This window comes from Ambystoma mexicanum, chromosome 12 (genome assembly GCF_040938575.1).
Source record: "Ambystoma mexicanum isolate Mex_15411 chromosome 12, UKY_AmexF1_1, whole genome shotgun sequence".
In the NCBI taxonomy this organism is placed as follows: domain Eukaryota; kingdom Metazoa; phylum Chordata; class Amphibia; order Caudata; family Ambystomatidae; genus Ambystoma; species Ambystoma mexicanum.
Window position 1 is genome coordinate 444,138,184 of NC_090936.1, and position 23,953 is coordinate 444,162,136.

Genomic DNA, 23,953 nt, shown 5'->3' on the forward strand with positions numbered 1-23,953 from the left:
TCGGAGAGCGGATCGAGGGGAGAAACAGAGCCCAGCGCTGTTCCTTCACTACTTTGTTGCTGTGCGCCCAGTCCAGGCTGTCCATGGATAAGGCAGTCTTTGTACTTCCCTTCCCAGCCAGGGAGGGTGCCAGAGAGCGCCTGCATGGGTTTTCGTCCAGTGAACAGTGTCTTGGTTCCAGTTTTCGGGCAGCAGCTAGGCCTCGTCCATGCAGCAGTTCTCCCCAAATGTTCATCTGGGATGGGCCAGGGATGTGTCTTTCTACCTTTTGGACGCCGTTATATTCACCTCTGTGGCAGAGGACTTTGGGCAAACCATACCCAGATTGAGGTCTAGGCATGAAATCCTTTTTCTTCTAAAGTCTAAAGGGGTTCTCACCTCCTTATACAGTCAACCAGTCGCAGTGGATTGGCCCATTTCAAGACTTGTATAAGGATCCAATCCTGGCTGCTATGGTCAGTGTCTATTCCTGGTGATGTCAGTCACAGACTGATTTGTCTGTCAGAAATGGGAAGTGGGCACAGTAAGTGTCAGAACCCTGGGAGATTTCAAGTTAGTGGGACCCTTCTCTGGGCTGGTACTCCTCTCCTGGCGCTCTAACTCCACCCTTGCTCATGTCTGACCTTGATCAAATATTCTCTAGTAATTAACACCCTAGGGGGACTCCCTCTGGCTGGCAGACACTCTCTTTTTGACCACAGGACTTCTCCCTGCCCGCTGAAGGAAGATTCATTCCTGGAAGGTGACAAGTCTTTCTTAGCGAGAGCAAAGTCTTTGCTGGGGGTGGGCCGAAATGATCTGTCATGGGTGAAACTCAGTCCTAGACAGTAAATACACAGAAAGCCCTGACATGAGATATCACTACAAACCAAACTGACGATAAAATTGACCCTAAAGGGATTTGGCTAGTATAATTGTAGATTCCCAGAGACCACCATGTCAAAACAAGACATAGCTTTTATTTAGATATCCTCCCGCCAGTCCTTGGGAACATTCAGTTATATAATTTGGATGAAAGCTGCCCATGGTTAAAGGCAGTACCTGGCTGTTGGAACATTTGGTTCAATGAGGTTGTTTGCAGGAATGCACATGTTACACTGTAACAGCCGTGTTGCCAAACTGCAAGGCAGTTTCCAAGCGGTGTCAGTAGACTGGTTCAGCAGAGTCAGATGTTTGCACTATATGTTTCAGCATGAAGCATTTGTGAAAATGAGTCTGATTAGCAGAGCTCACATTCAGAGGCAGAATTACCAGTGTAACTTTGGGTTACAAAAATCAACAAAGCTCAGCCTCATCTACCCTCATAGATGGCTTTCTGTCACATGCACACTAAATGATTCTTCACTCTACTGTTTAATGCAACTATTTAACATGTCATTATTATGGTCAGTCTCAGTCTTTATACAAATCATTACATGTATTCATCATTGTGATGGGTTTCAGTTTGCAAGTGTTTCCACGCTTGTTGTAACAAGGAATTTTCACAGCTCATTTTGTATAAAAAGCGAGATTAGTCAATTATTAATTGACCATGTTGGATCCATGTGTTGCTAGTTCTGAGCTACATTAGAGTGAAGGGGTGGTGCCCAGCGACTTTACGTGTCTGCAAGAAGGCTGCTTAATTGCATTGGAAAATTGTAAATGCCATTTTGTGTGTCTCCATTTATTGCAGGGATCCGCAACCTCTGGCTCACCAAATGTTTGGGTCTTCAACTTCCATGATCTCTCAGCCTTGAATATGCTAGCTGGGCTGATGGGAATTGTAGTTCTAAATATATGGAGAGTCAAATGTTGTAGACCCATAACTTACTGGATCAGAGAGACTGTGTTTATGAATTCTGGCTCCTGTAGAAATAGGGACCACCAACAAATAATAATGCATAACTAGACCTGTTGGCTAAAGGCTTACAGAGAAAACCTGAGTGGTTGAAATAAAATGTTGATAGTATTGCCATTTTCCTGTATGCCATTCTGTCTCCGCCATCCACCTCAGTTGAATAGGGGATCCTGAAATGAGAAGAAAAGAGTCAAGCAGTGACTGTTTGAAAGTAGCCAAATCTCCCCAGATAGAGTAATTTATATTAAACATCTTTTACAAATTTTCTCTCCTTCCCTTCCAGGCATCGGATCTCCAAGTCCAAGTTCAGGTGAGCATGCACCACCTATTCTAATGTCAAGTGCTAATGCTAACCTTTTCCTTCTTGCAGATCTCTGAGCCCCTCCCTACCTTTCAAGGGATTATCAATTTGTATAGCTGTGAAATAGCTGTGAAGCTGCTGCATGATTTCTGCAACAACTACACACAGTCCTGACTTTTTAGCCAATAGAAATGTGCATCCTGGGACTTGCACTTTCTTTTTCCCACACAACTATTGGCCAGCATGTCCAAGCAAAGACAGTATTGCATAGCCAGGATTACCTCAGCCAAACAAGAGGTGATGCTCAGCAAAACAAGATGTGATGGCTGGAAGGTTTAGAATTAATCTTAAGATCTGGCATTGCTCTGGGCAACCCTCCAAACCAGCTTTCTTTGCCTGCCGAGCCATTACAAAAGGGGAAAGACCTTTCATACATGGAGTGTGGCCACTAGGAAGCTTAGCTTTATCTGCAGCAACCTGGTATCCTAAGGATTGTGAACATTTTGGGGGAATTTTTCCTTGTAACCATGGTGATGATTATCTACTATGCACTGTCTAGATCTGTGATACTGCCTGTGGTGGTCAAGCCTAAAGATAGCAGTTGCTACGGAGTCCTGACTTAAATATTGTTTATGTTAATCTTTTGTGATATGCACTGTTATAATTGTAATTTTATCCATTGCCTTTGTTTCACTTTCAGTACTTTACTCTTAGTTTCATCTTTGGGTCTTTTCTCCATCACTTGGCTAAGCTACTACAAAACTTGAGACTTTTCCATTTTTATTCCCCAACAATTTCTGTCTTTTGCTTCACAAACATTGATATCCGTGCACTTTTGGCACCTCTGTTCATACTTATCACATTTCCTGTCTGTGAATGCTGTAGAAACTGAGGGATGAAGGGTTATGATATTTTCCTTGAGCTAAGCAAACAAGGCACATGATTTTCAGCAAAGGATTGCTCATAGAACTAGACTTTGGTATCATCCTAGGGGACATAGGTGGAAAAAGGGGGTGAGCTCAGGAGGTGAGAGCGAAAGTAGACAAGACGGTGAGGGCGAGTAAGAAGTCGGAAAGCACAGTGAGGGCAGTATCAAGCCGGTATGCATTGCCCCACAGCTCCTCCAGAGGGTCTTCTATGGAGATGCCCTTTTGGTCATTGCCTGATGAGACCTTTGCCCAATGAAGTATTTGACTACAGTTAGGAGTGGTGCAGACACATGAAGGACAAAGAGCACATAACTATGCTTATTATAAGTGAGGGTTCATGGAGAAAACATGTGGTAGCGGGTTGCCAAATACACAGGGCTCGTTACTCCATGCCCCCATAGGTCAGTCCAACATTGGGAGGTACGTTTAAATAATACTGGAGGGCAAACCTCTACGCTAACGGAAACGTAAAATACGACGCTCGTGAATCAGGGAGATACACTACGTTAGAGAACAACTCTCCATTACTGGAACATAATTCCGAAATTGAAAGAACCGTGAATAGCTGAACTCCCTCGATACAGAAAAGAAAATATTACAGCTGTAAAGCAAAGAACAAATTGTTCAGCAAGGAACTGGAGTGCCTTAAAGGAATAGGGAGGAAACTTGAAAACAGATGGAGGAAAACCCTAATCGCCCTAAGACATATCGGCGTGCAGAATACATCTAAGCGGCAAAAAAGATCCAATGCCGAAAAAAGAACTTAAACCAAATTGTTCAATCGCCGAACAAAATTGAAACACTACTCAAGATCTACAATGAAATGTCCTGTCATTACTTGCTTGGAAACACTTCTGAATCCACTGAAGAATGATAAATGTCCTTCGATAAAACAAATGCTTCCAATCTCAAAAACAGTACTGACCCCAAACTGATCTTAAAATCACATCCCGCATTTGGGATTCCAACTATGTTACAGAAAGAGAAATCGGTAATAGAGATTCTCGCATAGGAAAGCTGTGTCTGTCTAAAGACTCACAGCTTAAGAACAGATTTGCACCTTGTCTGTAATACTTACAACTCTCTACTAGGTGTCTCTGGAGACAGACTTGTTTCCCTCCCATCTTAAAGCTCTATAAAGGCTGCTCTTAAAATAACAAAGCAAAAAGATGAATCCTAACTAAGATTTACTTCAACTGGAACCTAACTGCTGAATCCAAATGACTCGGAAGAGTAGCAGTCATCCAACTGCAGAACTATATCAACGGCAATTCCCTGGTCCGTTATCACCAGTCAGGTTCAAGGGAACATGGGAGATTAAATCTACACTTCTGGACACAGATGAAGTGCTCCTACAGCCTTATATGGCGGCCATCCACCTGCACTGTCCCGACCTGACCCATCGCCAGTTTATGATATAGGATAGATTGTTCTCCATTGTAACCATCACTGAATGGAAGTGGGACATTGGGGCGACGCTCAGATGGCTCAAATCCTTCTTGCATGACCAGGACGGTCCAGTAAAACGTCTAATAGTTTCTGTCTGACCCGCCCTACTGTGTGGGAGTCCTACAAGGCTGAGTCATAATGCTCTGGCTCTTTAATGTGTATATTTAGCCTCTTGTGGTGCTCCTTATATCTTTTGCCGTACTGTTCCATATTTATGCAGATGATGTCCAAACCAGGACCTAAATAGAAAAAAAAATCAGTGTCCATACAAACTTCTGAGATTTCTGAGCCAAACCAAGGACAAGGCTGTTGCCTGCAACACTCTCCTCAGCTTTGGGCCATCCGCCTTAAAGGACGACACAAGCCCAGTGAAGAAGGTAGGAGGAGTGCATCGACAAGCATCAACCAGCGTTCGTCTTAAAGAACATTTTCAAGTCAGTCGAGCCCCTCGAGCTGCAACCGACTGCACCGCTGACTGTTATCACGCTGCAGGCGCTAACGTCATCCGAGTAACCTCGACCAGTGCTTCAGACCCACCAACCAGCATTAAGACAATGATTCCTGACCCCAAAGCTGCTATGTAGGCCAGACCGCAGCCGTCCGTCCAGCGTCGCTCGCCAAACTGCCTTCCGCCTGAAACCCACAGTTGTCACCTGTCTTGAACTCTGTTGCAGGATGTGCAAATCCCCCTGAAACCAATTTGACCCTGTTGAGCACCAAGAACTTCTACAAGGATGAGGTACATTGTGGTTCTCTTCCCCTGGTCCGTCTCCGAAGGCCCCTTTTGACATTTTACGACCCATTGCTACCTATGTGCTAGTATCACTGAACTATTGTGATTAATGACTTTACCGACTTCCCTCCTGTCACTATCCGAGTGCATCCCTTTTCCTTTTTGAAACGGTCTGTCCTCTGCATTCCCTTATAGGGTGGTTTGTATTTCGTAGTGTGCTAGAACTGTCTGTTGAATAATAATAAAGTAGATATTTTGTATACAACCTTGACTGGACAGTCCCTTTTATCATTGGCTAATAATTGTATTTTTGCTGTGTTGCAACTAACCAACGATCAATGTCCTTGCAGAGATATGCCTGGCGTTCCGTCCACGTTACCAAAATTGGACAAGGAGGTCTATATTTTGCTTGTGTTTCCAATCTGTTCGGATCCCTTCTGGTGTACTATAGGTGTGGGACTGATAGATGGTTTGGAAACCGATATTCGTCCCCGGACCACTGGTTTGTCGTAAATTGATTCAACACAAGCACCTACTTCTACCTTTCACCCCTGCGCCCAATACCCTTCATAGAACTTTGAAGCCCCTGCTATACAGAGTGGGCATTGCCAAAAAATTCAAAACCTCGGCTGGATGCTCTTTTGGATTAATCACATTTTAGGAATGATAGCCTGTGAACTGGAGCGATAGAAGTCTTAAAGCAAGGAGTAATGCTTTTATGCCTCCATTTCCTGCTCTGCCCCACTCTGCTGCAGCGATGAGATGGAGGCAGGCCATAGAGCGCAGATCAGTTCTCCACCATGTAGTCCCCTTCCGTCTTGTCAGTGCACCTCGCTGTACGCCCGCATGAGGTTTTTATGCAGGCATACAACAGATGGAATCCGCCGCGGTTTTGCACCTGGGCAAGACTAGGCCGATTACATAGGAATCCACTAGTAAACACCGCCTTACATTTCCCGGACATGGGGCCTCATTACGACCCAGGCGGTAAGTTACCGCCTGGGTCGTACCTTTACCACCATGGCGTAAACTCTGTTTACGCCATGGTGGTTGGCGGACTTACCGCCCCATTCCGAGGTTGGCGGGGCGGTAAGTCCCCAATCCCCATTTACCCTTCCCCATTCCCATTTTTGCCCCATACGGCATAATGGGAGTGGGGAAGGCGTTAATTACGCCACCGTAAATTACGGTGGCGTAATTAACAACAAGGTCCCTTAGCGCCATGGATTTTAAAACCTGCTAAAAGCAGGTGTTAAAACCTCCATGGCGCTAAGGGACCTCGGAATCAGGCGGTAAGGGTCGGCGCTGTTTACGCCGCCGTAAACCCCTTACCGCCTGGGTCCTAATGAGGCCCATGGAGTGGAAAAGGGAAAGAGTCAAAGCGAGTGTGCAGCGCTTTTACTCTTTCTTTTTCCTCTCCGCCTCTGCATGCAGGGTACACCCCACTGCTCTTAGTGCTAACATTGGCAGTACAAAATCTAGATTTTTAAATAAAATTACCCTTTGTGAATACTCTCTGAGCAAGACACGAGTCTGACATTACGGACGCGCCAAATAAATTCACACTAATGTTTCGGGATCCTTTTCAAGCTCTCATTAGTAAAGAGCTGGGAAGCCTCTCTCTCTCTAGCTCTTCCCCGTTGATTCAATTTACATTTCTTTGATAAAAATCAAAAAAAGATGCAGGATCAAACTTATCCGAGAGAATCCTGCAGTTGCCTGGGAACCCGTTGCTAAGCGCCCTGGCTTCCTGAGGTGGGGCGGGGCAGAGCTCTGTAATTAGCTCTAAATACTGTCTGTGGCTGATCATTATCCTTTGAAATCAGTGACACCCATGAATGGATGAGCGCGGGTGGGGGCTGGCGGGGGGGGGGGGTATCTTGAAGCAGTTCAGCTCAGAGTTTATTTAGCCAACACGTATTCTGAGAAGAAGGGAGGGAAATACAACAGCAGCAGATGACCAGAGAAGAGGTGGGGCATTTAAACTGGCAGGCAGGCTCTAGCTGCACCCGTGCAAAAGGGCGTGACAAACTTTCCCTTCTATACCAACATGAGGCCTAACACCCTGACGCTGTGATCCCCTTCAGGAATGTGGTATTGGAGAACTATCTCACTCTCTGTAAGTTTGATGTGCATGGAGCAAATTACACATACACTATGGACCTTTTCCATAGTTGCCAACACGATCCATGCCAATCGGTAGGTGCTTATCCAGTCCTGTTTTTTTCTTTGCATTCTGGAACTTGCTGTCCGAGTTTTATAATGGGAAAAGCAGACCTACAAGGCCCAGAATTCAAAGAAAAAAAACAGGACGGGATAGGCGCCTATAGATTGGAATGGATCATGTTGGCAACTTTGCTGTCCCTATTGGTTGAACTGGGCAATGCAATTAACACACATTGGCCTGACCCTGAAGGCTGAAATGGGTACTGGGAGCAACACAGCGTAGCGGACCAAATAGACGGAAGTAAATAGTGCAAACAACACATATACAGTTAACCATTCAGGATGAAGTGAATAGTGCAGGAGAAATGAATACGCTTAACCCTCTCTAGCGAAGAGCAACGTGCAGGCAACATGCACAAACCTGACGTCATCAGGTGAAGCGGGCAGCCCGGGCAGCACTAAAAGACATGGCCATTTCCCCCTGAATGGGGCATCAGGGCAGGCAGTAATCATAGACATGGATCTTACTGAAACTAGTGATGATCCTGCAGGCAATGCCAAAAGCCTGGATCCATTAGATGGAAAGTGATTGCCCCACCAATGGTGGGCCGGGCCTCATACACTAAGCTGGTAGGACACAAAGACCTGTCTTAGGAAACTGCAGAGGGTAGTTCTGGCCCACACTACCACCTGTCTCTAAGAAAGCGAAGGGAGATATTCTAGTGGCACTCACTGGCTTCCCCCTAAAAACTAAAAGGGATAGTGCTGATAGCAAGCAGAAATGGTAGAATTTGAGAATATCACTTACAAGAATATTAACAACAATAATATTGCCAGTGATAATATCACCATGAGAATAATATCTTCTGAGCAAAAAATCCCAAGTCAAACAGGTTCATGATCACAGCCAAAATGAACTCTCCCGTATATCCTAGGAATGGATACATTTGCTCTGTTAACTCCATGTGAAGCGGGCATTTCGGGTGGCACTCACATATGTGTCCCTCCGCATGGAAAGGCAGAGCCCCGGGCTTCACTAAATGGAATGGGAGATGGGTCTTTGGAATGAACCATGAAATGTGTATTTCCCCTTCCTACATGGGTTAGGTTACGCTACAGGGTTTATAAAATAAAGCCCAACTATTCACCCGCCGCACGGGCATCATGGTACCATCGAAAATTGACCAATCTATCGGGAGTTTTCAGCCAGCCACTGGAACATGAAGATGTTTAAGTGCAGGGCACAACTATGAGTTAAGGCTAAACAACCGTGTTTTTAAAATTAATTCTGAAAACCGAGTGGTTGCCTTCCTCGCGGAGAGGAGTGGGAAGAGCGTTCCAGATTCTTGGAGCCAGCACTGAAAAGGCTTGACCAATAATAGTGTTTATATAAAAAGACGATTACCTGGAGACAGCTTATCATTGTAGAGGAATTAAGTGTGTATGCAGTGTGTCTGTCGCCAGTGCCAGTAGAAGATTGCAGGATAGGTTTAAGTATATGTTGTTGGACTAGTGGCTTTCATTCTCCTTGTTTTTACTGTCACACTTACCCATTTTCTTCTGAAGCCATGGCAACCAGCTGACAATCCTTTGTTTGGAATTATAAAAATAGAGTCACATTTCGATGAGGGATGCTTTGATGACCTTCTTCTCCTTGTTTTCTCTGAAGCCGCTATTGGCGACGGTGGAACCGGTTCTGCCGGAGAAAGTGTCGCGCCGCCGTCAAGTCCAACGTGTTCTACTGGCTCGTGATATTCCTGGTGTTCCTCAACACCCTAACCATCGCCTCGGAGCACTACAACCAGCCGGACTGGCTCACAGAGGTGCAAGGTGAGTCCGTCATCGCACAGTGAGTATATGAAGGAGAGCTGAGCAAGGCGCAGAGGGGTGGGAGGATAGGTCAGGGGCAACGTGCTCAACTTGGAAGCAAGACGTCACAGAGCACCAAAGGTTCGATCCCACGGTCCGCGCTTAGAAACCTCTGGGTATTAAGCACGTTATAAATAACCTATCATATCAGCAGGCAGGATGTTGCAGATCAGATGCATCAGTTTGACCTTGGTAGGGAGGCTGAGTGGAGGCACCGAAATCTGGAGCAGTCTTGCAGGATTGTGCATGAATCACAGAAGGGATGGGTGCGCATGATCAGTCATCTAGCAGAGGAACCTTCTGTTGAGTGGTCACTCAGATGGCATCTTGTCTCGTGCATTCATTTGGCCTCTACTTCTTTAGTTTCAGTAAGATGTTCCTAAACACTACTGTGGAATAACAGTGACTGTGCCTGCTTTATTATAGATCATTCTGTAAAATAAGTGGGCCGTATAACCTGGTAAACAACATCCTCATCAAATGAGGCCTGCATCTGCTTATATTGATTCCAACACCCCCTGGGTCCTCATCTTACTTGATCTCTCTTCTGCCTTTGACCCGGTCAACCATGCCATCCTGCCCAACCGTCTCTGTGATAACCTGGGGATCACCGGTCAGGCCCTGGCGTGGCTGACTTCTTTCCTCTCTGACCGACCCTCCCAGGTTCAACTTGGGTCCTTCCTCTCCTCTTTATCTCTACCGGTGGTGTTCCACAGGGGCCTAAGCTCTCTCCCTGGCTGTTCAACCAATACCTGGCACTTCTTGCCCACCACATTGCAGCGCTCTGCCCCAACTTCCAGTGTTAATCGGATGACACTCTGCTCATTTTCAGGCTGCCCTCAACCACCTCTTCTCCCTCTCTGATCTCTGACTGTCTGTCTGCCATCCAGGAGTGGTGTGCCGCCAATGACCTTTGCCATAATGCCAGCAAGACTAAGATTCTCCTCATTGGCACACCCGCCCCCTTCTTTCCTGTAGCTCTCTGGCCGGCCTCTCTTGGTCCTCTGCCTGCTCCCACCTGCAAGGCTAAAAACCTTGGGGTCATCTTCGACTCCACACTCTCATTCTCTCCCCACATCTCTGCTGTCTCTAAGAAGTCACACTACCAGCTGCAGCTTCTCAGAGTTATTCTTCCTTTCCTCCTCTTCCCCCAGAAGTTCACTGTCTCCACTGCTCTGGTTCTCTCTAGGCTGGACTATTTCAACCACCTCTTTCTAAATCTGCCTGCTTCTACTCTCCGCCCTCTGCAACTCATCCAGAACAGGACTGCAAGACTTGTCCTTGGGCTCAAGCCCAGAGATCGTATCTCTCCAGGACTGAAATCTCTCCATTGGCTCCCAGCGGCTGTGAGGATTAAGTTCAAAACCCTCTGCATTGTCCACAAGGTCTTCTGGGGCCTGGGGCCTCTACACCTTCAACTCTCTCTTCCTGAATATCTTCCTTCTCGAGCTCTTCGCTCATCCGCCTCCAACTCCATCAGGGTCAATCCTTCTCCAAGCAACAAGTTGGTGGTAGACCTCTTTCTTCTGCTGGGGCCTCCCTCTGGAATAGCCTCCCTGACACCCTGAAACTTGAGCAGAATCATCTCCGGTTCCGGAAGCACCTGAAAACCTTACTCTTTGTTTCCGCTTTTTCTCCTCCTCTCCCCTGCTGACTTCCTGTCTGATACTGAAACTGCACTGGTTACCTGGCCACCCTCTGCTCTCTGGCCCAGGTCCCCTCCCCCGCCAGTCATACACTTGCACTGCCTTCCTGGCAACCCTCGCACTTGGGGACTGTTTTCTGTACCCCTACAGTCCCACTACCAGCACTTGACACCTGATGTCTGCACTTACCATTGCACTTGCCATCTGCTGGCCGTACTTTACCTATTGTTTATTTATTCTATTATCCCATGTACCGCACTGTCCCCTCCCCCCCCCGCACTTTCCTCCTTCCCCCTTCCCATGCACTTGCGTGATCTGAATGACACCTGGCCTAGTATGATCATTGTCCGTCTTCCCTCTGTTCCCCCTCCCTCGCCTCGTCGCGGCTTGAAACACTTGTCTATAGGCATGTTATAAATGCCATATCATATCATATCATGGCCCTTTAGTTACTTGCCTTGCTAAAATGCACTTGTCACACCCAAAATTGTTAAAAACAGGAAATGTCATTGTCTTGAAGAAGCTTTGTCCATTGCATGCAGAATTTTGCCCAATTTCTGCAAATATTTCTCGGCTCCTTCAGCAGCTACTGCAAAACATTGCCACATACTGCTGGCTTGACTTAGCTGCACTCCTATAGAACCTATTCTACCTTGGCAAAGGGGGTTATTGTCTGGACCTGTTTTCATTTAAAACATAAAGCCTAATTTTCTATGCCAGGCCGGCTGGAGCCACCTGGGGGACGCTGGACGGGATCTTGTGCCCCGACTTTCCCCGCCACACCTGGGCTGATGAACATGAGAGACGCATTGGCTGACGCAAGACCCAGCCCCAGCAGGAATGTATTTTTGGAAGCAGGAGGAGGAAAAGAACACTTTGTTCATTTTCTTTCACTTACAATAAAGTTCAAATCAGGTTTCGGTTAAAAAAACAGGACCAGCAAAGTAGTTCATTTGATTCCTACAAGAAAGTAAAAGATGGAAGGTTTGGCGGATAACTTAACAGTGCCGGGCCCAGGCCTGCCAGCGCCCTGTGCGAGATGTGTGCGCCTCGCCCCGCCCCTCCCTCCCCAACATTCTGACAGCACTGGTCAGGGGCGGCCTGAGTCGAGGGGTGGTTTTCACTGCTTTTTGGTGTGGTTCGTGATGCATCTGGAACCCCTCGGCAAGGAGTCCTGGGTCCGTCACTCAGACATGCCAACATTCCGACTCACCTGGGCGGGAGATTTAATCATGGAAATCGTGAGTCACACATTTTCCTTTAGGGATGCATTGGGGCTAGAAGTATTTTAGGCGGGAGAATGTGAAAAATAGCAATATTTTTTCACGAAAAGTCGGGAGTCTCCCGCCTAAATCGGGAGAGTTGGCATGTATCGTGCTAACCCACCACAAATGCAGAACTGCATGGGGCTCAGTTCTGTTGTTCGGCTGATACTTGTCCTTGATAAGAACAAGTATCAGCCGAATAACAGAACTGAGCCCCCTGCTGTTCCTGTAAAGTGTGTTTAAGGGCCACGCCCGGTGGTGCTTGATTCTTTAATAGGTGCTGTTTAGATGACCCTTCTCATTCTTTGTTTTGTAAAAGATTGCCTCCTTAGTTCTAATTCTGTAGCAGAGCATCCCCCTTGGATCTAGTTTCTTTGGTCGAAAATACGGGGGACCCCACATACCCAACCCTACTTGCCCCCTACCTTAACCTATTCCCTTACCCCTCCCCATATATTTATATAATTTAATTTGACCAAAAAAACTATCAAAAAAATGTGGTCAAATTGAAAAGGTCAAATATTTTTTGCTCAAGTATGCTAATACTGACTACTTCGATGCAAAAATTACCAGACTCTCTCCTGATCTTCCTCACACTCCCTCCTCCTACATTTTACACTCTGCCTATTCTACCATCATCCTCTTCTCCATCTCAAGCTTTAGTCACACTAATACTGACGAAGTGCTATCTCTATTGATGAAGGCTAACCCCTCTTGTGCCCCATCAGACCCTCTTGCTCCTCAGCCAGTCAAGCCTATTGACCCTGGCCTGTCGCCTCGCTGAACTCTTCAACCTGTCCTTCGACTCTGCTTGCTTTCCCTCTATTTTCAAAACAGCCTTCGTCATCCCTCCCCTAAAAAAGCAAGGGGCTGACCTGGACCTATCCGCTAACTTTTGTCCTGCGTCTCGCCTTCCGCAATACTCTAAAGTGCTTGAAAGGGTTGTGTTCAACAGCCTTACCAATTTCTTAGACATCCACAACCTTCGAGACCCCCTACAAGCAGGTTGCCGCTCCTGTCACTCCACGGAAACTGCTCTCATGAATGTGTCCAAGTTCATCGCCTCTGCTAAGCACTCCATCCTATCCACTATCCTAATTCTTCTTGACCTGTCTGCTGCCTTTGACACTATTGATCACTCTGATCTCCTTAATACACTCTTTCTTTTTGGGATCAAGCCCTTGCCTGGATTGAATCCTACCTTACCCCTCGCCAATCTTTGTCTCCTCGACCAACAACACCTCTCAACTCACTGCTCTAACTGTTTGTGTTCCACAAGGCTCTGTTTTAGCTCTGATTCTCTTTACACTCTACAATTCTGCTCTTGGGGCACTAATCTCCTCCTTTGGGTTCTCGTACCAACTCTTCACAGACGACATGCAAATCTTCTTCTCTTTTCTGATATCTTCTCTGATCTCTCTATCAAAATGTCCAACTGCTTCTCTGTCATTAAATATTGATATGGCTTTGCACTCTCTGATGTTAAACTCTACCAAAACAGAGGTATTCTTCTCTGCCAAAAGCTCTCTCTCATTGATTTCTCTGCCTATCCAGTCCCACCTGACACTCTCCCCTAATCTTCCTCATCTAGAAACTTCGGCGTCATCCATGACCCTTCTCACACCTTCTCCACTTTCATCACCAAAACAAGAACAGCAGCTCGCCTCAACCGCCTAAATATTAGAAAAATCAGGCACCACCTTCCTTTCAACACCGCTGAGCATCTCTTAACGTCTCTTCCATTCTCTAAACTGGACTTCCGTGCCAGCTTCCTCTTTGGTCTCCCCAACTATGCTTTCTGTCCTCTCAACAAGATCATTAACTTTACTTCCAAGACTCTCTTTGAACTCCCTCACTTCACACTTACTTCCTCGTACGATTACTAGGCTGGATGACTGATGTTGCAAAACAGTGTCAGATTTAAATGTCTTCTTTTGGTTCACAAATCTATTCATGCTATTGCATCACTGTATCTACCCTCCTCTATCCAACTTTATAAACCTACTCGTGAACTCTGCTCTGCCTCATAGACTACCCTTGTGGCTCCTCGCACTCCATGTGCTTCCTCTCGCTTCTGCTCTTTTTCTCTTCTTGCTCCATTTGCATGGAATTCTATTCCCCTGCACATCCGAGAAACAGTCCACATGGATTTGTTCAAAACCAAACTAAAGCCTACCTCCTTACCTCTGAGTTACCCTCTTATCCTACCTCTCATTTTTCCCTCGCCTCTAACCTGCCTCTGTCTCTTACTTCCTCTGCCTCCATTCCAGCACTTCACCCATCAAGGTCACGACCCGAACACAGATGACCATAACGCCTACCTGCACTTAAATATGTCCAATGTTAGTTGTCCTTAATCTATGTATGTCCACTTATGTATTGTCCCCAGTGACTGTTCTATTAACCCTCCCACCCCACAACCTGCTCAGAATGTCCCTCAAACTCACCCCGCTTGTAGGAAGCTCACTGCTTACCATCAAAGCTAATTTCTTATCTAGTGTATGTTCTTTTGTTATCAAAAGAGCATTGTTCCTCCTGTATATAAATAAATAAATAAATAAATAAAGACCAATGCAAACCATCAGGACTCATTGGTTTTAAGAATGAGAACAACAGGGGAGGTACACTCTAAAAAACAACAACTCTACGATCTGCCCCATTGTAAGCATGTTCTTGACTTCTGACTGCAGTACCGTCCGGCAACTTTCTGGCAGGCAGAAGCGTCTTTGGCAGATTCTTATTCTGTCGCTTTTAGACAATAGTTCAATAAGCAGACTTGCTTGGGATTTGTGTAGAAGATGTGTTGTAAATCATTTAAGGAGGCTTTCAGATCTTTTCCCCTAGTGTCCATCCATTTCTTTGTTGCTTGGGGCATGGTTTCCCTATGAGGAACCACTATCTCTTCCCATTCTTGTTCCTTATGGGTCCTTTATCTGCTACGCTGTGATTTCTTTTCCCTCTTTTCAGACCTTCAACCAATTCACATGATACGAGCGATGTTCGTTCTGGTGGCCGGGTTAGTCTACCTGACCAACCTGGAGGATCTGTAGGGAGGGCTAGAGGTCATATGCTGTTTTCTGTTTCCTTTAGGTCCTCACCAACTTCTCTCACACTAGGTCTTTGGACAAGTCCACGTGTTTTTTGGTGCTCTGTACAAACAGTTGGTATCTGAGTTCTCTTGGTCTTTCCATTCTCCTGGTTTCATATCTAGTACATCCAGTGGGTTTCTCCAATATATACGTTCAAATGGGGGAAAACTTGCAGCGGTCTGAGGAATCTTTCTGACAGTGAACACGGCCCGGGGTAGCAAGACATTCCAATCAATACCATTTGTTTTGATTCTTTTTAAAAGGTGCATGAATTTTAACATTTCTGTGGGATATGCCTCACAAGTCGAGTAGGAATTTAAAACCTTCAGGATATTACCTGTGGCGTTGATACACAATGGAAAGGTTTCTAGGTATCAGCTGGTTAATCCAATATAAGCAGGATTTACTTGGACCCACTTTTCAACGGTTTGGGCAGCCCAATGATAGCCATTGTTATTCTTCCAAGGGTGGCTTCTATGACAGGCAGAGGCTGCAGTGGAGCTTCTGGTAGCTCCTTGTTGATGGTATTCGGGCATATTTCACAGGTTTGGCACTATCTCTTGATCAGACTGTATACACCTACAATGTTGGGTATTGGCTATTCCTCGGTGCACCCTGGTGAGGTATGTATGAACCAGGTTTATCAGGATCTGGTGGAATGATTTGAAAAGCAACAGTTGCAATTGAGGCTGTACATTAGCTTTTAGATCAGATTTGGCCTTGTAGAGGAGTTCCCATTTCTCTCTAATGAGCATGGTTGCTCCCCAAAAGCTTCTGCATTGATGCCACTGCTCAAAAACATGCTTCAGCAGTGGGCCATTACATTTGGTAGTGGCGAGGTCAGGCGAGACCAGTAGCTCTGCTCTCTGGGTGGCCTTCTTGAGCGTAATGTACTTTTTAAGGACTGGTTTCGTCATAGTGATTATGGCAAGTGGATTTGCATTGGTGGAAACAAAACCTTCAAGCCGCCTTTCAGTTGTTTCCATGTCTTCTACCTCCTACACTGCAGGATAGAAAATCTTTTGAACGATCAGTTGAGCTATTGCATCCCCAGTTCTGAATTTGAAGAAGGGTTCTCCATAATGAAGAAGAAGAGTCCCTACTTCCCCTCTGTAATCTTCGACAATGAAGCGGGCGCCAACATCAAATAAAGTCTGAGATGGGGATGCAGTACTCTTATAATGGCTGTCCAGTATCAAAATCTTTATGTATGCCTGAATAAGACAACGGGAATCGGCCAGGATGGTGTACTCGAAGCCACACCACAGACCTATGCCTTATGCTTTCTCTGAGCCTTGGCATCGAAGGCAGGCATGTGCGGTTTGCTTTCTGACTTTTAGAATATGTGCTCCAGTGGGTGGTGTTATACTCTAGATTTGGTTATTATTAATTGGCTTGGAGTTCTGAGTTGGGTCCATCAGTATTGCACTTCTGACACCATTTGCGACAGAATCGATCAAACAAATGACAGACTAGGGTTATAAAGTTCAAGTTTGATTTTGGGTTGTTAGTGTTGATTCTTGTCTCTTGAAGCCTTCACTTGTTTTTATTTGGTCCCTCAATGTTGGGCTTAATTCTGTTTCCATTCTGAAGGGGATTATTCCAAGGTTTCTTTCTAAAATACTTGAGGAATTTGAGCTCTCTGTCTCCAGCCAGTGATAGGATAGCTACGTAAAGTTTCTTTTTCTCAGATGTTTTAGGGGTTTTAAACTCTTGCCTGTAGTATATGAATTTTTTTAGGTTCATCTTTCTTAGAGATTTGAAGAGCTTGAGTTTCCTGTCTTTAGCATGGAATAGATTTATCAAGGCTTGCTTTGTCAGTTTGTTCTGTGAGTGTAGGACGCGGTAAACCAGTCTGCAGTGTTTCACATAAAATTGTCTTTCTCAGTTTGATCTGGGACCTAGGACTCAGCATCCCTTCTGCAGTATTTCATGCTGTGTTGCCTTTCTCATCTTGCTCTGGGAATGAGGACTTGATAGCCCCGTCAGAAATATTTCACACAATCTTGTCTTCCCCAGTTAGCTCTGGTAACTGGGACTCATTATCCCAGTTTGCAGAATTTCACACAATGTTGTGTTTCTCAGTTTGGTTTTGCATTTAGGAATTGGTCTCCCACTTCGCAGCTGTGCACTCAGTTTTATCTTTCTAAGCTTGCTCTGGGACTTAGGGCTCAATATCTCAGTTCGCAGTATTTCACACTGCTTTACTTTTTTCAAGGGTACTTCAGGCCTCGACCTCTAGGTCCTCCCATCCAGTTTTACTCGTCTGACTTCTGCTCCGTTCTCTTAGCCTCCTAGCTTGGAGTCTCATTTGCATCTTCCTGACTTTCCTTCCTCCACTCAGTCCTCCACTCAGTCTGGATGCGGCTGCACTTCGTCGGCCTCTTCTCTCCCTCCCACCTCCTTTCGAGCCATTGTCGACTTTGCCTCATTCCGCATCGGCTCCTGGCTGCACAAGTGGCAGCATGTCTTTGGGGAATTCTTCCTTCAAGTGCAATAGGTAATGGTTCTCACTCGTGTACGCCTTCCCTGACCTCCCCTAGTTTCTTTGGCGTCCTCTAGTATAGCAGGTGTGTGTCCCTCATCTTCTCCTGTGCTCACCATTTCTCTGTTGGACGTCCACCTGCAACTCTAGAGTTGGCCTTGCTCCCTGGATCTTCTTTTGTGGAGCTTCCTGCAATAGAATGACTCTCGTTGGATTCTGCCTCCTTCCACCGTGACGAACCTCACACATCCGACACACCGTGCAATGCATCTCCAGTAAGACACAGGACAATGACCTGGACATTTCCACTCTGCAATTCTTTTTGACTGGCTGGATTGCAGTGGCCTGGATGACTTCCCCCCAGCCACATGTTTAGAAGGAATTGTATCAGCTCTTTCCAAATGGGAACTCATCACACAGCCTAGATCCTGGGTATAAAACGATGCATTAACCGAGGGAATTAACAACTAGAGTCAGTGCCCACAATTCCTCTGGCCTTGGTTGTTGATGCCCCTCACCAGTAGCGCCATTTTCAAGACAAGTATTAGTTTCCTTTTGTTATTCATGGATAATACACATTGGCTTGCAGATCCTACTCAACCTCTGGTTCTTGCTTGTCGATTTGGGGATTGCGGACCCTCTCAAACATTGATATCTATGTTTACAAGCATTGGTGTAGCGCAATGTCATAAGGCAGAACCGTAAAGCTTGCCTGAAAATCACTAAGCCAGCAATGGCGGTGCCATGGTTGGATTCCCACTATTTGGGTCACAAGCACAAAACACATAGATTCTCACTCGGAATCCCGCAGCCGCACTACGAGAAAGAACCTCCCTGATTGCACCGCTGCTTGTCGGGACCCATTCCCACGGTTTCAATTCCTGCATGCACACTGGGCAAGTGGATCAGGAATGTATTGTGTGGTGAAGGACATGGAAACCCAGGTTCCCCCCCTTCACCACACATATGCTGTGAATCTGGTGGGATCTCGTCTGTGTGCTTTTCAGACGTTTTTCACAGAGAAACAATCATATTTGGACAGCTGTTCGTTTTAGCAATGCTAATGTTGAGTTGTCCTATTTGCCATGAATAAATATGGCTTTCATGCCTGGCGGTGGGAGCGGACATGGCCAGCAACGGCCCATCAGTCTGAGCCATCGGGAGGGCCTCGGCTCGGGTTGTGGTCCTTTACCGGCCATGTCTGCCCCCTACTGGGGCGTGAAAGGCATTTGCACCGCGGGGTTCATCCGGGGGCAGATGGTTTTTTTTTCACCCTCTGGGGTTTCGGTGCTTGCACAGCAAATCTTCCAAAGGAAACAAAAAAGAAAAAAATTGATAAAAAAGATGGCCACCACCATAGGGAAAAGGGACAAAGTCCCTTTTCCATTTGTATGGCCGTGGCCGGGATCAGATGAGTGCAGGGACTGGAGCTCAAAGCTCCAGTCCCGCATGTAAGTTGGGAGGGGGAGTGAGGGTGAGGAAAGGGTTTTGTTGGTTTTGCGGGATGAGGGAGAAGGGGAGGCAACAGGGAGAAGCTCCCTGTTGCCTCCCCATATAAAAACATTTATTTTTAAATGGCGCCTCCCGGGGAAGGACTCGGGTGACTGGAACAGTGGGGGGAGAATGTATATTCTCGCCCGCTGCTCCAGCCATCTGATTTGCCAATGACCATTTCCTGGGTGCGAATATAGTTTGCCTTCATATAAAGGGTTATTATTAGAATAGTTATTATATATTTTTATAGTGCAAACCTACCTCAGAAGAAAGGACGTGTTGTACAAGTCATAGAGCAAAATATTGGTATCGAATTGTGAATTGTCATCATTGTTGGATCGCGCTTTCTTACTGCCTCAGGTGCCTCTACCGTTCTCACATCCTGTTTCCCTCGGCAGACACAGCAAACAAGGTGCTACTGGCCCTCTTCACCGCTGAGATGCTACTCAAGATGTACAGCCTGGGCCTGCAGGCCTACTTTGTGTCCCTCTTCAACCGCTTCGACTGCTTCATCGTCTGCGGGGGCATCCTAGAGACCATCCTGGTGGAAACCAAAATCATGTCCCCGTTGGGCATCTCTGTCCTACGCTGCGTCCGGCTCCTGAGGATATTCAAGATCACCAGGTACATTACAAGGGGGCGACGCAGTGGTAAGGTTGTGGCTGTGGTGGAGGTGTTGTGAAGATGCTTTGAAGCGGAGCATGAATTGTTACTTCAAATGAATGACCCATCCACTTGTTGGCCATGCTAAAATCTCATCTCCATTAGGATTGGTGTGTTGTGGGAAGCACTACAAAAGTACTTCCTGTGCCACCAACCGCTGCAGCCCCTCTGCAACTGTTTTTCAGAATTGCTTACGATAGGTAGCTTTGGGTACGATAGGTAGCTTTGGGTACGATAGGTAGCTTTGGGGGCAACCAAAGCAGAGTGGATACATCATCAATCGTCAATCTCAGAAATCGTCATCAGGCGATTTAATCAAACAAACAACCTAACAGGACATTTCCCATCACAGTGACAGCATGTCGGTGCACCGGCAGTCCCATCATCAGGGGCATAGCTTAAGGAATGTTAACATGAATCCCCATTATACCATCAGCGAAAGCACGAACGCTGGCACCTCTACACACGGTCTTGGAGGGCGGAGGCGTAGAGTAGAGGAATAAAAGTGGGGTAGTTAGAGCCCTACAGTGGGTTCACTGCTCCTGGAGCGCTATGGCTATGGGACAGGCTTCCTTTGCAGTCTCGGTGGACCATATTGCTTTTTTGTGGGCCAGGAATCCAACAGTACATTTCCTGACACCCAACTATAGAGAGCTGGCGTGCCGGAAAAATCAGCGAATTCTAGGTCTGTTCAGTTGATTTGGAATATCTTAAGGGGTGGGAATGAATCAGCAGTATGCATCAAGACAAGACCGACTAATTGCCCCTCGGTTGCATTTAGCAAGCTTTCCCAGTCTATGGATATGAGAGAGAACGGGAGAGAGATACAGTCATTTTTATGCTCATTTGAGTCACTAGGGTTTGTTGTCATTATCTTTTTGTACATAATGTTTGAAAGTGAAAATGAATAAAAAGATAAATGCAAATAAATAAATAAACATTGTACACATAGGCACATATCCAGATGTTCCCAGGGGCACATTTGCAAGAGCCGCGCTGGCATTTTGACTTACCAGGTGGACTGGCATACAGATGGCAGAGGCCTTCCCTGAGGGTCTTCCCTCACGATGGTTTTGTCTGCCCACTGTGTTTTCTACTCGCTGTCTTACCAAGACCCTAAAGCCAGGCAGATTTGGTGACCTCAGCTGATGCCACACACACTCCTTGATAACGGGGTGCCTTCCTAATGCTGGAGGTACCCATCTGGCCCCCAATGACAGATGGGGTGCTGACTGGCTTTTATTTCTACTCTGGGTACTCTCAGCAGTAGCCCAACCCATGCACTGTTGTTTCATTAAATGAAATTACTTTGTGGTAATTTACTTTGCCAAAATGACCTTGTGGCGGTAAAATAGGTAAGTATACTTTATGGGGTAGAGGCATTGCGGTGAGGGTAAGGACAGGGTAGATCTCTGGTAAGAGAGGTATGGGGGACTCCCACACTAAAAGAAAATAATGCCACCAGATAATTCCAGCAAATTTAAATACTGCAACATCATTTTCCTCGATAAAACCACTTAAAGCTCCCCTCTATCCTTTCCCATAACAATGGTTGTACACATTCTGCCTCTGGCAATTATGTTAACCTGCACGGAAATGCTTTGGCTGCAATCGGGCTGGTCATTTGTAATGGCCACTCAGTTACTAGATCTGACTGGGACACTCCTATTGGCTACAGCAGTGGGCCACTATGGCGTAATGTCATCTCTGAGCATCTGTAGTATGCTTACTGTCACTACTACGGGAATGTTGTGTGAGAGGTAGAACCTTGAGAACATGTAGGTTCTAAGTTTGGCAGTTGAAGGGACCTTCAGGACGGGAGCTAAACCTGGGCAGAGGCTGTTCTACTGCTCTCCTGTTCCCCACCTATACTATATCCTGTAACCGATAAAGCAAGTTTCCTTTTTGCATTTACCTGGCTTCTGCCTCATTAAATGAAGTTGAAGCATAATTCTCGCCTCCGGTCTTGTCTTAGAATGTAAGAGTTCTTGTCTTCCCGCTGCCATCACCTGGTAATAGTATTGTTAGCAGCCAGGAGTAGTGAGATGAGAAAGAAACGAGAGCCTTCTAAGTGGCGCCCACGCGTGAGCGCAACGCTGCCGGCTGTGTATGTGTGTGTGTGCGTGTGTGTGCCAGTGTTCTAAAATGTTTATCATAAATTACAGCACGGTTAATTCCCACTGCAGCGCTGCTGTACAAGATTAGCATGGATTCTCATCTGTGTAAATAGCGCTGCGGGCGCCTTGGGCTTGTTTCGTAAGGGATAACATGGTGCCTCTCTGAAAACACACATATTGCCGGCTTGCTGCAAGTACGGTCTCAGAGTTATTTCACTAACTCTGCTTCTGGGGTACCCCGATTATTTGAGGAATGCATGTCTCTCGGTTTGGGGGGACTCCTAAATGTGGGCTGTTGATGCAGGGGACTAGATTTGGCAGTATGGTGGTGGCAGAGTGGCAGAGCAGGTCCCCATGGCCTTATCATATCCATTGGTGCCACCAGGGATATCAAGTGGACCTATTTGCGGATTAATTTACTCACCCAGTCCTTGTGTTTTCTTTTTGCTCTGGTGCTCTCTTAAATAGGAAAAATCGGAAGTGCAAATTACAGCAGGTAAAGAAACATAGGAATAGAATTGGAAAAAATACTCACAAGTGACATGGTTCAACTTGAGGTTTTGGGCCAGTGGTGCCAGTGACAGTAGGTGATTGGATGCAGTGTAACCTACCATAACTGCAGGGAGCTGTGTCACTGGAACACAATTTTCCAGACCTGGTGTCGCTAGGGTGGCTTGGGGGCGGGGGGCTATAGCCGTGGGTCTTTTGATTGTAGCCCCGGATAGAAGCTCAGGGTTTTCAACCAAAAGGCTAGCTCGTTCGAGTCCCGACAGTCCCGACTTTAGTGTTGCGCCAGATCTTGTCCAGACCTAGCAACACCCCTGGGACTTCCTTTACGAATGATAGTTATCAGCTGTGTTGTCCAATTAGTTCAGTTGAAGTAAACCAAGACTACACTTCCAAAATTCACTGATTTGTTCAATGAAATCCAGAACCCAAACATGGTCTCCTAGTGTCACGGAGTATGGTGTTGGTTTACGGGACCTGAAAGCTTATAAAGCCTTCTGTCTCTACTGCCTGCAACCTTTCACCTCTTGACCTGCCATTCTCCAGTTCCTCTTTTAGTACAGATTCAGCATTGGCTTTAGACTTTTTAAATAATTTGCTTAGAAGACATTGCCTCTCCGTGGTACGGCCAGACTGTGAACCTCTCTAAAAGCCTGCACTCTTTAAACTAGACCTGGGGGAGCCAGAGAGTTCATGGGAAGGGCCGAGTCTGGGGGTCTGGCCTGGCTCTTAGGGCCCAACACGAGGTGAGCCAAGGAAATTACTGCACAAAACAAAAGGGGGTGGGAGGGCTGTGTCAGGGTCAAAAAAGGAGCTGTGTGGAAGGAAAGGAATTGGGGTAATAAAAGAGGCTGGAGAGGTTTGGGGGCAACAAAAGGGACTCGGATGAGAGAAGGGGCTATAGGGATCAAGTAAAGGGGATAAAGAGTACTGGCGCAACACAATTGGCTAAAGGGGAATGGGGCAACAGGGGACAAGAACAGATGCTAAGTGCAACAAAAAAGGACTAAACGGGAATGGTGGGCAACAAGTGGATAAAGGGTTTGGGGGGCTTCAAAAGGGGCAGGAGCAGGGGCTAAAGGGCGACAGGCTGTGAGGAATTTGACCATCCGCACAGGGAGAGTGCGCTCACTTTGGCTTTTTTTATTTTTGTTTATTTAAAAAGAATGAATGATGGGTATAAACCTCTGGAAAATATGTGGGGCCATTCCCGCACATATTTTCCACGCTCACCGCACAGCAGAAAAATAGTCATGTAATCTGGGAGGACACAGTTTACCATGTGTACCTGACACCTGACAGCTGTGGGTACATCAAAAGCCTCTGGCCGTGGGCAGCCTGATTAGCATTTCAAGGCCCCATGGATTTGCATCTCCATTGTAACACCTTGCTGGTGGCGGTGA

General features: G+C 46.4%; 1 protein-coding gene across 8 annotated transcripts in view; it reads left to right on the top strand.

Annotated features, from left to right (window-relative positions):
• The window catches only part of CACNA1C (calcium voltage-gated channel subunit alpha1 C), a 2,322,072-nt gene that overhangs the window by 1,029,346 nt on the left and 1,268,773 nt on the right, over positions 1-23,953 (top strand). For all 8 annotated transcript variants that reach the window (XM_069628642.1, XM_069628646.1, XM_069628641.1 and 5 more), the window contains exons 11-13: positions 2,121-2,147; positions 9,085-9,245; positions 19,662-19,887. In XM_069628642.1, coding sequence (XP_069484743.1) covers positions 2,121-2,147; positions 9,085-9,245; positions 19,662-19,887 — 414 coding nt within the window. The remainder of the gene's footprint in view (positions 1-2,120; positions 2,148-9,084; positions 9,246-19,661; positions 19,888-23,953) is intronic.